At 38.0% G+C, this 14,278-nt stretch overlaps 1 protein-coding gene across 2 annotated transcripts in view; it reads left to right on the top strand.

Annotated features, from left to right (window-relative positions):
• IARS2 (isoleucyl-tRNA synthetase 2, mitochondrial) overlaps positions 1-14,278 on the top strand; it is a 33,829-nt gene that overhangs the window by 3,222 nt on the left and 16,329 nt on the right. For both annotated transcript variants that reach the window (XM_036277741.1, XM_036277742.1), the window contains exons 3-12: positions 625-784; positions 2,579-2,727; positions 2,810-2,859; positions 2,939-3,048; positions 3,372-3,462; positions 3,769-3,884; positions 4,966-5,135; positions 6,188-6,278; positions 7,989-8,140; positions 10,411-10,571. In XM_036277741.1, coding sequence (XP_036133634.1) covers positions 625-784; positions 2,579-2,727; positions 2,810-2,859; positions 2,939-3,048; positions 3,372-3,462; positions 3,769-3,884; positions 4,966-5,135; positions 6,188-6,278; positions 7,989-8,140; positions 10,411-10,571 — 1,250 coding nt within the window. The remainder of the gene's footprint in view (positions 1-624; positions 785-2,578; positions 2,728-2,809; positions 2,860-2,938; positions 3,049-3,371; positions 3,463-3,768; positions 3,885-4,965; positions 5,136-6,187; positions 6,279-7,988; positions 8,141-10,410; positions 10,572-14,278) is intronic.

Here is a 14,278-nt window from a genome sequence, read left to right as displayed (position 1 = left end):
ATACTGCTATTAGAGCAGTATTGCATTGTAACATATATATTTTACTTAAAAAATATATTGTACTTAAAAAGTAAATCGTATTGGAAAAAAAGTTTTTTATCCTCACCCAAGGATATTTTTCCATTGATTTTTCAGATAGAATGGAAGGGAAGGAGGGAGAGAGAGACAGAGAGAAATGCATTGGTTGGTTGCCTCCCACACAACCCCTACCAGGGCCAGGGATAGAACCTGCAACTGAGGTACGTGAACTTGACTGGAATCAAACACGCGACTCTTTGGTCTGTGGGCTGATGCTCTAACCAGTGAGCCAAACCAGCCAGGGCTGTGTTGAACATTTTTAACATTTGAGATGTGTTATACATATTGCACATTCCACAGAGGACAAACTATGATGCTTGATTGTTAATTATTGCACATTTTACATCAGCTGGTAAAAAAGCATAACTTCAAATATCTGTTTTTCTTAAGTATTTCTGTAGCACTTGAATTAGGATATTTAATAGGTTACTTTATATAAATCCTTTCAAAATTGAGTTTTCTCTGTGTTTTAAAATATTAACAACATAATACAAATTGTTGGATACATGCTTCATGTATGGGTAATGATTAGCATTTTCTTTGCAGATTTTGAAAGATATAGCCAATCGATACCATATGATGAGAGGTTCCAAAATACATTTTGTGCCAGGCTGGGATTGTCATGGGTTACCCATTGAAATAAAAGTATTATCAGAATTTGGTGGAAAAGCTCAGAATCTTTCAGCGTTGGAAATCAGAGAGAAAGGTAAGCAGTCTGTTTCTGTTTAAAATGATATTTGTAAACACGAGTTCTTTGGAAAAGTCTGGGCTTTGTCAGAGAGACCTGTTGTATTTTGTTTTTTCTGTGTTGTTTTTTTTTGTAGTTATAATGAGATATGTTGGAAATCACTTTGTGTCACAGAAAATTCAGACTTTTTTCAATTGTGAGAAAAATATCTCTTCGTGAGAACTTATGTGCAGAGATTGAAGGAAAGCTTTGTAAGCATTTCCAAGTACATTTTTCAGTTCTTTAGTCTATATTTTGTGAAATTATTATTTTGATCAGTGTTATTTATTTATTTTCCTGGCTCAGGCTATTGACCTATTTCAGGTGATAAAACAAAAGTGGATTCTAAAATACAATATATTTTATTTTTTTTATTTTTTATTTTTTTCTTATATGAATTTTTATTTATTTTTTTGTTACAGATATTTTACCTTTTTACCCCATTGGCACCCCCCACCCCACCCCACCTCCGCCCCGTCCCCAGCTTAGTTGTCCATGTCCATTGGTCATGCATACATGCATATAAGTTCTGTGGTTTATCTCTTCCCACCCCCCCACCCCCCCACCCCCCCATCCCCTCTTCTGAGGGATGTCAGTCTGTGCCCTACTTCCATGTGTCTGGGTCTACTGTATTCCTCAGACTGTTATGTTCATTATATTCCGTATATAAGTGAGATCATGTGGTATTTGTCTTTTTCTGCTTGGCTTCTTTCACTTAGGATAATACTTTCCAGGTCCCTCCATGTCGTCTCAAAGGATAAGAGATCTTTCTTTCTTACCGCTGCATAGTACTCCATTGTGTATATGTACCACAGCTTTTTTATCCATTCGTAAAATACAATATATTTTATATTAATCTCTTATTTGACTCTTTAGTAGATTGAGTCAGCAAGGAATCTTATGTTTCTATACGTTCAACTATTGTATATTTGGACATGATTGTGAACATTATTTATTTCTTCATGAAACTTATTGGCATTGACTAGATGTACCGATTTTATTTTGTATAATAAAATATATTCTCTGATCTTTTCTTAAATTCAGAAATTTGAAGAATAATTTTTTTTTTTATCCTCACCCGAGGATACTTTTCCATTTTTTGTTCAGATAGAGTGGGAGGGAGAAGGAGAGGGAGAGAAACATCGACGCGAAAGGAACACATTGAGTGGCTGCCACCTGCATGACCAACCAGGGCTGGGGACAAACTGCAACCGAGATACGTGCCCTTAGTGGGAACTGAACCCCGGTCTCTCTGGACTGCAGGCCGACACTCTAACTGCTAAGCCAAACCGGCCAGGGCAAGAATAATTTTTTCATTGTATTTTTTCCTAAATGTAAGGTCATTGTACAAAGTTTGGAAAATACAGAAGATGATAAAATTTTAACTTTTGAAATTCGAGTTAATGTTAGAGTTTGAATACCTTTAACTTTCCTATTAGATAGACTTTATAGGTCTGGCCCGTGTGGCTCAGTGGATTGAGGGTCCTTCCATGGACTGAGAGGTCTCTGGTTTAATTCCTGGTCAGGGCACATGTCCAAGTTGCGGGCTCGATCCCCAGTAGGGGGTGTGCAGGAGGCAGCCAATTGATGTTTCTCTCATCAATGGTTCTATCTCTCCCTTCCTCTCTAAAATAATCAATAAAAACACATTAAAAAAAAACCAAAACTTTAAACTGTATACAATACCTGCATTTAGAGAGATACATGCTAAACCATGTTTAAGAATTTAAATTTACTGATTTTTCAAAGCTTTCTTTTCTTTATTTTGTTCAGCTAGATCATTTGCTAAAGCAGCAATTGAGAAGCAGAAATCAGCATTTATTCGTTGGGGAATTATGGCAGATTGGAATAATTGCTACTATACATTTGATGGAAAATATGAGGCCAAACAGTTGAGAATGTTCTACCAAATGTATGACAAGGTAATGAAGTATTTTTTTTTCTTCAAGTATGTTAGATTGTTACAGAATCCCAGCTTTCATATATTAATCTTTGTCTTTACAGGGCCTGATTTATCGATCTTACAAACCCGTGTTTTGGTCTCCCTCATCGAGGTATATATGCATTTTTACTCATTAAAAGATAAATTTTGTGAGGCTCCAAATATTTATGTCTCATAATTTTAAACCTTAGGACTGCATTGGCTGAAGCGGAGCTGGAGTATAATCCCGAGCATGTCAGTCGCTCAATATATGTCAAATTCCCTCTCTTGAAACCTGCTCCTAAGTTGGCATCTCTTATTGGTATGATTTATTCGTTCCTTGAGTTCATTGATTTATTTATTTTTAAAAAATGTTTTCTTTATTGATTCGAGAGAGAGAGATAGAAACATTGATGAGAGAGAACATCGATTGGCCGCCTCCTGCATACCCCCACTGGGGATCGTGCCCACAACCTGGGCATGTGCCCCAATTGGGAATCAGACCAGCGACCTCTTGGTACATGGGTCGATGCTCAACCACTGAGCCACACCAGCTAGACCATTGCTTGAGTTTATTAAAGTTATCTTTAGAGTTATTAAATAGTTAAAACATTTGCTAACACATTGGAAATTTTATTTTCACAGATGGTTCATCTCCTGTTAGTTTTTTAGTCTGGACCACGCAGCCTTGGACAATTCCAGCCAATCAGGCTGTTTGTTATATGCCAGACGCAAAGTAGGTATAGTATTGCCTTTTTTGTTTTATCCACAAATAAGATCAGTTCCATCATTAGCATCATTTTGAATATATTTCATTCTCATTATCCTCTTAAAAGTGAAGGTGTTATAACTTTACTATGTTTATATGGCTTTTAAGATCTTATTTCTAGCTTTCTGGAAAATAAAACAGAAATGTAAGGGATGAAGTGCTTTTTTTTTATTTTGAAGTTAGTTTTTCTGAAACGATATAAAACATTTTAAATGTTACCTGTGGTTTTTCTTTTCTCATTGTTAGTAATTTTATCCTAAAATTTTATTTTAGGTATGCCGTTGTGAAATGTTCAAAATCTGGAAACCTATACATACTGGCGGCAGACAAAGTAACACCTGTTGCTTCTGCTTTGAAAACAACATTTGAGGTTATTTCAACATTTTCAGGTGAAGATTTATAGATATTCTGACAAGATAGTCATCAAAATATTGGGTTCATTTGAATTAAGTACTTCGCTGAATATTGCTCATTCTGAATCAAAACAGATATGGTTTCTGCCTTTCTAGAATATATTTTACAGTGATTCCACTGAAGGTGAATATATATATATATGTGTGTGTGTGTGTGTGTGTATATATACATATATGTGTGTGTGTGTGTGTGTGTGTATATATATATATGTATGTATATGTATATGTACTTGTTGTTAATCCTCACCCGAAGATTTTTATAGAGTGGAAAGGAGGGAGGGGGGAGAGAGAGAGAGAGAGAGAGAAACATTAATGTAAGAGACAAGTTAGTTCTTGTTATGGAAGCTGAATGCATTCTCACAGGTTTTTGAAAATATTAAACGCAAATTTAAGATCATTTTTCTAGATTGCATAATTGTTTCAAATTATGACTGTGCGGAGAATATTGGGTTGCATTTTGAGCCACCACATTTCAGAGGAAAATGTGTGCTGCTCATCCCTGGCAAAAGAAGCTGGTGACAACTAAGCTTACTACTAACGTAGTAGGAATGTCGAACAGCTCAAATGGAATGATCCGTGTGGGGTGGGTTTTCTTTGCAGAAAACAATATGTTGTTTCTCATTAATCATTTAGAGCTTCCAGAGCAAGTGAAGGGTGAAGCCAGGTGTGGGGTCAGTCTGTTTCAGGGTCTGCTCTTCTCCCCTGATCTGGTGCTACTCTTAAAGAAGTAGACGAGTTGCCATACAAGATGATTCTTTTTATTTTAATCCTCCCCTGAGGATAGTTTTCCACTGATTTTTTCCCCCCAGATAGAGTGGGAGGGACAGAGGGGAGAGAGAGAGAAAGAGAAAGAGAAGTATCGATGTAAGAGAGAGACATCGATCAGTTGCCTCCCGCACGACCCCAACCAGGGCCAGGGATGAAACTATAGCTGAAGTACGTGCCCTTGACTGGATTCGATCCCACGACTCTGGTCTGTGGGCTGATGCTCCAACTGCTGAGCCAAACTGGCCAGGGCTACAAGATGATTATTAATTGTGGTTTTCTTTGCCCACAGGTGTTGATTTGGAAAATGGTACTTGTACTCATCCTTTGATTCCTGATAAAGTCTCTCCTCTTTTACCTGCAAAGCATGTGACCATGACCAAAGGAACAGGATTGGTTCACACAGCCCCTGCTCATGGTATGGAAGATTACAGTGTAGCCTCCCAACACAGCCTGTCCACGGTACTGGTCCTCCTCTTTCCTTTTTAATTACTGCTTTTGGGGAATCGGAGTGATAAATCTAGCTAACATCTTTATTTTTTGATAATGAACAATCATTTTTATCATCATCATCATTGAAATGCTCAAGTTTGTGCAATACACCAAAGCTTCGTTAATTCATACTAATTGAGAAAGATTTGCTAGACTTAACACAACATCAGCACAAAATTAAAATGGAAGCATGTATGCTTAATCGGGGCAGTTTTTCCTTTCAAGTGTGAAGTCACATAGACAAATCGCATTCAGTCCCTGACAAATGGCAAGTGGATTTTACTAGTTTTACTAGTTGAAAAGAACAGGGGGTTTTTTTGTTTGTTTTTTTTGTTTTTTAACTAAAAAGTTCTCTCTCAGTTAATTTTACACAGATCAACTACTTAGCAAGTTTTTCCATTTAAAGGGAGTCTCAAAGTCATCACTGTGTATGTATGTTGCCATAGATCTATAAATTAATAGAGAGCAAATTAAACATAATTTTTATTTTATTTCACTTTTTGTTATTAAACTTTAGGTCTCTGCTTTAATAAGATATTTTGCCTTTATTGATATAAAGGTATAAATTTATATTTCTTTTTTTTAACACTTTTTTTTTTTTTTTTTATTATTATTATTTTTTATCCTCACCCGAGGACATTTTTCCATTTTTTTGTTCAGGTAGAGTGGGAGGGAGAGAGAGGAACAGAGACAGAGAGAGAAACATCGATGTGAAAGGGACACATCGAGTGGCTGCCACCCACACAACCCAACCAGGGCCGGGGACAAATTGCAACCGAGGTACGTGCCCTTAACGGGAACCGAACCCGGGTCTCTCAGGACCGCAGGCCGACGCTCTAACCGCTGAGCCAAACCGGCCAGGGCTAAATTTATATTTCTTAGTAACCGAATAAGTTCCCAAAATTTCAAGGTCGTGAAAGACTAGACTAACTGAGATGTTTTATACATATTGTCTCGCCAGATATTGTCATTATAAGATAAAATGTACTGATACTTGAATTGTTCAAAATGACACTTTGTAGGATTGTTTAGTGGATGAAGATGGAGTTTTCACAGATGCTGCAGGTCCTGAACTTCAAAACAAGGCTGTCCTTGAAGAGGGGACGGATGTGGGTGAGTACCGTGTATGTTGATATCATACATCTGTTTTCTGAGAAGTAACCAGCAGTAACCTTGACTTATACTCCCGTCTTATACTTTCATCATAAAGATAAAGCTAAAATTATATCTTATTTTGCCACATTTTATTATTATTATTTTTTTAATCCTCACCCAAGGATATTTTTCTATTTATCTTCAGGGAGAGAGAGAGAAATATCGATGTGAGATAGATACATTGATTGGTTGCCTCCTACACGACCCCCACCAGGGCCAGGGATGGACTGCAACTGAGGTACGTGCCCTTGGCTGGAATCGAACCCGGGACTCATTGGTCTGCTGGCCGATGCTCTACCACTGAGCCAAACCGGACAGGGCCATTTTATTTTATTTTTTAATATTTTCTATTGATATTTAGAGAGAAAAGAAGGGAAAGGGAGAGAGAGGAACAACTCACCAGGGATCGAGCCCATAATCCGGGCGTATGCCTTGACCAGGAGTCAAACCAGCAACCTTTTGGTGCATGGGACGACACCCAACCAACTGAGCCACGCTTGTCCGGGCTGCTGCGTGGTTTTAAATGGAGTTTTTCATCCCTTGCTTTGAAGTTGCTGTGTTTAAGCAAGTCAGGGCGCTCAACAGAGACTGAAGTTATATTAGGAAAGTATATAGAGATAATCATCAGCAGTATTAGTTTTGTGGGAGGCTAACATCAAGCTTGGGGCTAGATGTTGACTGTGAGTCAGACACTCTCCACTCCCTTTGTAACCCTTGTAAATCACTAACCCATCTAGCAGGGTTTATGTGTTCTGATCTTGGGGTTCCTCCAATCTTGGGTTACCCTTCTGCCTTTCTGGAATTACGGATCCAGGGACTAGGTACTGTGAAAACCTTTCTTTGCCCACACTAAAGACCAAGGCTAATTAGACCCGGAGCATTAGTGTCCCAGGGCCACGGTAACAAATCACCATCAATTTAGTGGCTTTGAACAAGAAGTTTATTGTTTCACAGTTAAGGAGATTAGACGTCCGAAATCAAGGTGTTGGCAGGGCGCGCTCCCTCTGAAAGATCTTGGAATAATCCTTTCTTGCCTTCTAGTTTCTGGTGGCTCCTGGTGACCCCGGATCTAAACCATTCCGTAGTGCACAGCTGTGCTACTCCAGTCTCTGCCTCCACTGCCACATGGCCCTCTCTGCTCTTGTGTGATTGTGCATCCTTGCCTCCTGTAAGGACACTAGTCATTGGATTCAGGGCTCTCATCCCGTGTGGCTTCATCTTAACTTGATTACATCTACTAAGACCCTGTTTCTAAATAAGATCACATTCACAGGTACTAGGGGCTAGGACTAAAGCTTATCTTTTTGGGGGACAAAAGTCAACTCACTATGCCTGGTTTCTTCTGGAATACATGGGCACCATTTTAAGAACCTACACATGAAAGATTATGACTATGAATTTCAAATGTAGAATTCTAAGTGTATCTTGTTCTGCTTTCTTTTGAAGTGAAGGGAATGGAATAATTTGGGTTCTGAGTAAAGTTTCCCAGTCCCTGCGTTTTTTGCCAGGAGATTCGCAGATTGAGCCTTTGATACCTGGTAGGTGGCGATTCTTTCTGGCACCTATTGGTCCAGATTTAGAACTCCCTGGGAGCTTAGAGAAGTATTCAGATTTTCATAGCACTTTTAAATCGTATCTAATGCAAATTGTTACTGATTTTATTTTAAGTTATAAAGATGCTTCAGGCTTCCAAGAATTTGTTGCTGGAGGAGAAACTGGTGCACAGCTATCCCTACGACTGGAGGACTAAGAAGCCAGTGGTTATTCGTGCCAGCAAGCAGTGGTTTGTAAATATCACAGAGCTGAAGACGGCAGCCAAGGTAGGGAAGGCGTCCTACTGCGGCGGGTTCTCGTGTTCTCGGTGAGGAAGGGCTGCACGCGAGGTTTGGGGCGGGTTTGGGGAGTGGAAGGGGTTGCTGCTATGATTTGGTTTCATAAAATTGTAGAATTTTAGATTTGGAAGGGCCTTGGATTTCCATTCTTTCATTATTCATACATGTGAGGAATGCCAGGCTGAAAGGGGTTAAATGACTTGCCCAGATTTCCTGCCCAGTGTAGTGGAAGTATCATAGAATTGGGACAGAACCGAGTTTGGCAAGTCGTTTAACCTCAGAACCTCTGTTTCCTCGTCTACGTAAAGGCAGTAAAAACACCTACCTCCTGGAATACGCAGATAAAGGTTCTGAAACAGTAGTCTGGCACATAAGGTTTCTAAAACCCTTTGCTTTCTTAAGATGGAGATTTCAGTCCATTTGAAAAGTTGTTGCTTTGTGTTAATAAAACTTTGTTTAACAGATGTTCTAAATATCAGCATGTACTTGAGCTCTTTCGTTCACTAATGTGTCTCACAAACAACTCCATTCTGCTGAATGAAAGAGCTCAACTACGTATTTGTTAACCGGGCTGGACATACAGACATTTTGCTTCATAGCTCACATCTAACATGTTGCTACATTTTGTTGGTTCATTTGTTGGCTTGGCAGTTGGGGGCCATTTCCAAAGCTACGCGCAGCAGTTTACATTTTCTGTATTTGTATTGAGTGGACAATTGTGATATGATTGGTTGGGGATTTTTTTTTTTTTTTTTTTGACATTCTATGAAGCCCTTATTTGCAAATGTTAAAGTTTGTAACTTCCAGCTCTGCACAGATTTTTGGATGCAGAACATCGTAGTCTGATGCAGTATGCTGAAGCCACGTTTTTAGAAAATGCCTTTTATACAATTTTCATTCGCTCTTGGCAGAAATAGAGGAGTGATGTGCTGCTGTGTCTCAACCCCCACATTCAACAGCAGTCAACTTAGGACGAGTTTTGTGTTCACCCACACCCCTCCCACCACTCACTTTTTCCTCTCTACCCATTGGATTATTTTGAAGCAAATTCCAGGCATTCTTTCTTCCGTAAATATTTCAGCATGCGACTCTGAAAGATAAAGACTATTTATATTTATAATCCTCATTTGAGGATATTTTTCCATTGATTTTTTAGATAGAGTGGGAGGAAGGGGGGTGGGCAGAAACATCTATATGAGACACATCGATTGGTTGCCTCTCGCATGACTCTGACCGGGGCTGGGGATTGGATCTGCAACCCAGGTACGTGCCCTTGACCAGGAATCAAACTCAACCCTCAGGTCCAAGGGCCGATGCTCTTACTGCTGAGCCAAACTGGCCAAGGCAATAAAGACTCTTTAAAACATAATTCCAATGCCATTATCACCACCTTAAAAAAATTAATAGTTATTCTTTAACAAAATCAAATATCCATTAGCATTCACATTTCTTGGACTTTTAAACCGGGTATCAATCAAATTGAATGGCAGATGTTGCCATTCTGCCAGTAGGTGGTGCTACAAATGGCTTTGGGGAAGGGAGTTTCTGGTAAGTGAGAAAACTAAACATGAAACTGAAAATTTAAAAATGCTTTTATTCTTGGATAGAGAGATTTTTAAAATGAAGTTAACATATTTTGGCCTTTTTTGAGCTTATTACCAAACATTTTTGCTCTATAATTTATCTTTTGGTAATTAACAAATGAAAGTAAATCAAATGCTAGAAATTTGCAGCTCCTGCGGGTAGAAGGAGGGAGGGTTGTGAGAGGTGGTAAGTAAAGAGGAAGTAGCTGTTATTTTGAGCAAGTGCTTTTATGTTTTAACTCATAATCTATGTAAATTAGGTTATATTGCAAACCTTGTTTGACAGTAGTTTTTCTTACGCATTTAAGAAATGGTTGAATTCAAGTTTCAATTGATTTCAACTGTAGTTCAATGAATTATAATACTGCAACTAACCCTGTTTTTACTGTTTTGATCTTGGGTGCTTGGAAATTGGTATAAAATCTTTTATCACATCTTCCAAATGTGATATCTGCTCTTGATGTTATTTATTGGGTTCTTTGTGGCCCTGTTTTAACTTTGCCTTATTTGCTCTGAAATGTGTAGTGTTTAGTTTAGTTTTTTGGGGGATGAGCGGGGGGCATGTAAATGAGTATAAATATCAAAAGTAAAGGAATATATTAGGATAAATAGTGACAGTTCTGGAAAATTGGTTCTGCTTTCTCTCACTGGACTTGATTTGTGAATCAATTGCAGGAACTGTTAAAGAAAGTGAAATTTATTCCTGGATCAGCCCTGAATGCCATGGTTGAAATGATGGACAGGCGGCCCTATTGGTGTATATCAAGGCAAAGAGTGTGGGGTGTTCCAATTCCTGTGTTCCATCATAAGACAAAAGATGAATTCTTGATCAACAGGTAGAACTTTCTAAATATTTTCAACATTTAAAAATGAGTTGTATTTTCTTCAGAAATAGGAGAGAGAGAGACATCGATGTAAGAGACATCGATCAGTTGCCTCCCTTACATGCCCTGACTGGGGACTGAACCAGCAACCTAGGTATGTGCCATGACCGGAAATCAAACCCACAACCTTTTGGTGTACCAGATGGCACTCCAACCAACTGAGCCACCCAGCCAGGGACAGAACAAGTTTTTTAGGGAATGTCGTTGAATTGATGGGGGTAGAGCATATGTATATATTAGTAAGTAGAGCAAACTGGTATATGTGATCATTATTCAGTCATGGCAGTGAGGTGGTGCATAGGTTGATCGATCAGTAAGCTGGGTGAAATAAGTGTGCGCTTCATCAGAAAAACACAAGCAGATATTCATTAGGTACCATTTATGTTTTATTTATAGTCAATACATTTACATGGTTGTGTTATAGATTCTTGCAGTGCTCACGTGGTCTTCGTTGTTTCTCGTTTTGAAGTAGTGGAGATATACAGAACATTGGCCTACAGAAATGACAGACACACTTAGCCATACTGTCTGTCAATTCATAGGTCATTTTCCTGTACACCAGTTGTTAGTTCACAGCTGGGCCCCATACACGGAGGACAGGGAGAGACCAAAGGAAGAGGCAGACCACTCCAGATTAGCAGGTGGCAGGTTGAATGAGCAAGGGAACCTAACTTAGATGGTAATCACAGTGGCCATGATTTGCTGTCTTTGTTGGATATGCCTCTATTTTGTAGCGAGTTGGTAACCATCAAAAGTAACAGCATCTCCACTGGAAATTGGTACACAGTCCACATGGAGTTGCTGTTACACTTGATGACTCCATTACATCTATCCTTCACCTTTTCTTTCATGAAAGTCTATAAATAATCTCTTAAGTATACTTATTTCACAGAAGAAAATCTTCATGAATTCAGATTCTAAATAAATTTAGCAACTGGCATATTTGAAACTCAGATGTTTAATTTTGATTTGAATTAATGGTTTCATCCACACTTTATATTCATATATGTATTTTCTCAAATTATTCCATTTCTGTCTTTAACATTATCAGTCATTTTCTGAATCTGTAATCTAATGCCATTATAATTTAGGTGGAAATCTATTCCTAGTTAATAAAGACAAAATAAATACATTTTAGCATTAAAAAATAAAGTATAGAAACATTTGTTACCTAGGAAGGAAAAGAAGTTGTTAAATTTCTTTCACCATTTCAGATGATTATAATTAACAGTATTAATGCAATAGTTAAGATATGCATTTAAGGAATTTAGCTCATTATTTCTGGAAACCATGAGAAATTTCCTAGAAATAGGCAAGGAATGTCTAGTTTAATTTGAGTGCAAGCTTTGGCTACCTCGAATTTTTGCTCATGTTAATGATCTTTTGGTAAAAAAAAAAAAAAAAAATTTTATAATGTATATAAAATAAAGAAAAGTTTCACCCTGGCCGGTTTTCTCAGTGGTTAGAGCGTTGGCCTGCAGTCCAGAGAGATGCGGGTTCGGTTCCCACTAAGGGCACGTACCTCCGTTGCAGTTTGTCCCCAGCCCTGGTTGGTCGTGCAGGTGGCAGCCACTCGATGTGTCCCTTTCACGTTGATGTTTCTCTTTCTCTCTCTCTTTCTCTCTCTCTCGCTCTCCCTCCCACTCTATCTGAACAAAAAATGTCCTCGGGTGAGGATAAAAAAAGAAAAGTTTATCAAAATTGTTTTCTGTCACCTTTCAAACACGAATATAGCATTATGTCAAAAATAGTATCTTTCTCAAATTTCATTGTATTCTAGAATTAAATTTAGTAAATAAATATGAAACATTTAAGCCTCTTACCTTATTCTGGTAACTTAAAGAAGAAGAATGGGTCTTACAGCCCTCTATGCAGGCAAGACCCAGGAAACCCTGGGACAGAGCAGCAGTCTCTTCCTTACCCAGCAGTCCTATGCAGCCTCATTTCCAGTAACACGCTAAATAAGCTCTAGCCCAGCTGATAGCAAAGTCCAGGGTGATTGGTTGGTGTTCTAGTTGCTCATACTACCTGGGGCATTTTCGATGATTGAAACCTAAGAAGGAACTTGGAGCGTATGTGTTTAGATAAGGCTCTTGGGTAAAGTGCAAAGTTTTATGACACACTTATCGCTTTATGAAATACAGCATTAAAATGGAAGCATATAGGTTAGGTACTGATAAGTGGTTCCACCCACTCTTGTCAACAGTAATTTACACTGATCTTTAGGTTATAAGTTAACTGTGTTAAATATATGATATTATTAACAAAATGGGAAAATTCTTAAGTTTTGAAAGATAAATTTTGACCCTTATATTTATTTTTCTGAAGAATGTTTACTATCACTAAGACATGCCTATCAATACTAATTATTTTAAGAAATAGCTTCTAATTTGTGGCTTATGTCTTTTAATTGTTATGTTTATTTTTCACCCAAAAGTTATTAACTTTATTGTAATTAAATGTATTGACCTTTCCCTTTAAAAAAGAAGAAATGCCCCCACATTTCATTGTTTAAAAATTCATTAAAGCATGTTCTCAGTGTTGTTATAAAAATTACACTTCTAAAGTATTTATCTGAGGGACATGAGAGGACTGATGTCTTGTGCAACAATATATATGTAAGGAGGTCTAATACAGTTGTTTATAAAAAGCATAGTGATATAAAAAAGAGATAACGTAAATAAATTTCAGAAGAATGAATTTGCAATCATTAAAAGTGGTTGTGTAGTTCCCTGTGTATGAAAATCAAATACTTTTAGCCCATCCAGCATTTGGCTATTTCTAGGTTTTAGCTACAGAACTATACTGAGTATCTTTTTTTTTAATCCTCACCAGAGGGTTTTTTTCCATTTATCATCAGTTAGAGTGGGAGAGAGAGAGAGAAACATCGATGTGAGAGGGACACATCGACTGGCTGCCTCCCACATGACCCGACCAGGGCTGAAGACAAACTGCAGCCAAGGTATGTGCCCTTGTCGGGAGCTGAACCTGAGACTCACTGGTCCGCGGGCCAACGCTCTACCACTGAGCCAAACCGGCCAGGGCCACACTGAGTATCTTCTGAGTACTTTGTGCAGCCTTTTCTTGTATTGTTTTTTCAAATGATCTTTTCAGGTTTTGTTTGAACGTAAATTCAGTTTATTTTGCAATCCAGCCAACCTCAAGCTTATAGGTTGTTTGCATGTGTTTATTTTCATTGCAAGTTTTGTTCCTAAAACTCTCTGCCAGAGTGTTTAGGATTATCCAGACCACCAGAGTATAAGTGGAGAGAAAACTTGCATTTTGTGATACCAATTCTGTGCACTTACATTTTGATGTGCTTAGAATGTGAGGATGTTTTTGTCTCGGAAATCTGCATTTTGTTCAGTTTTTATCCTCTAACTCCAGAATTATCTTTAATTTATTTTTGTTTTAAAAGTGTAAGTAATGTAGTTGCCTTAGGTTTCAAAATAGAACTGAGAAAATGTAACAATTAAAACATGAATTTTAGTTCAACTAAAGGGGGTCCACTAAACTTGGCCTTACAGTTGCCTTAATAACATGCCCAACTGCAAAATGAGTCTTTCTTTGTTGTTTGGTATTTTTAGTTATAGACTCAGTAAGACACTTGAGTCTAGTTCAGTAATACTTACACTATTAAATCTTCATTGAATTATCTG

Source organism: Molossus molossus, unplaced genomic scaffold, assembly GCF_014108415.1.
Source record: "Molossus molossus isolate mMolMol1 unplaced genomic scaffold, mMolMol1.p scaffold_m16_p_23, whole genome shotgun sequence".
Taxonomy (NCBI): Eukaryota; Metazoa; Chordata; class Mammalia; order Chiroptera; family Molossidae; genus Molossus; species Molossus molossus.
This window is presented reverse-complemented; position numbering and strand designations above follow the sequence as displayed.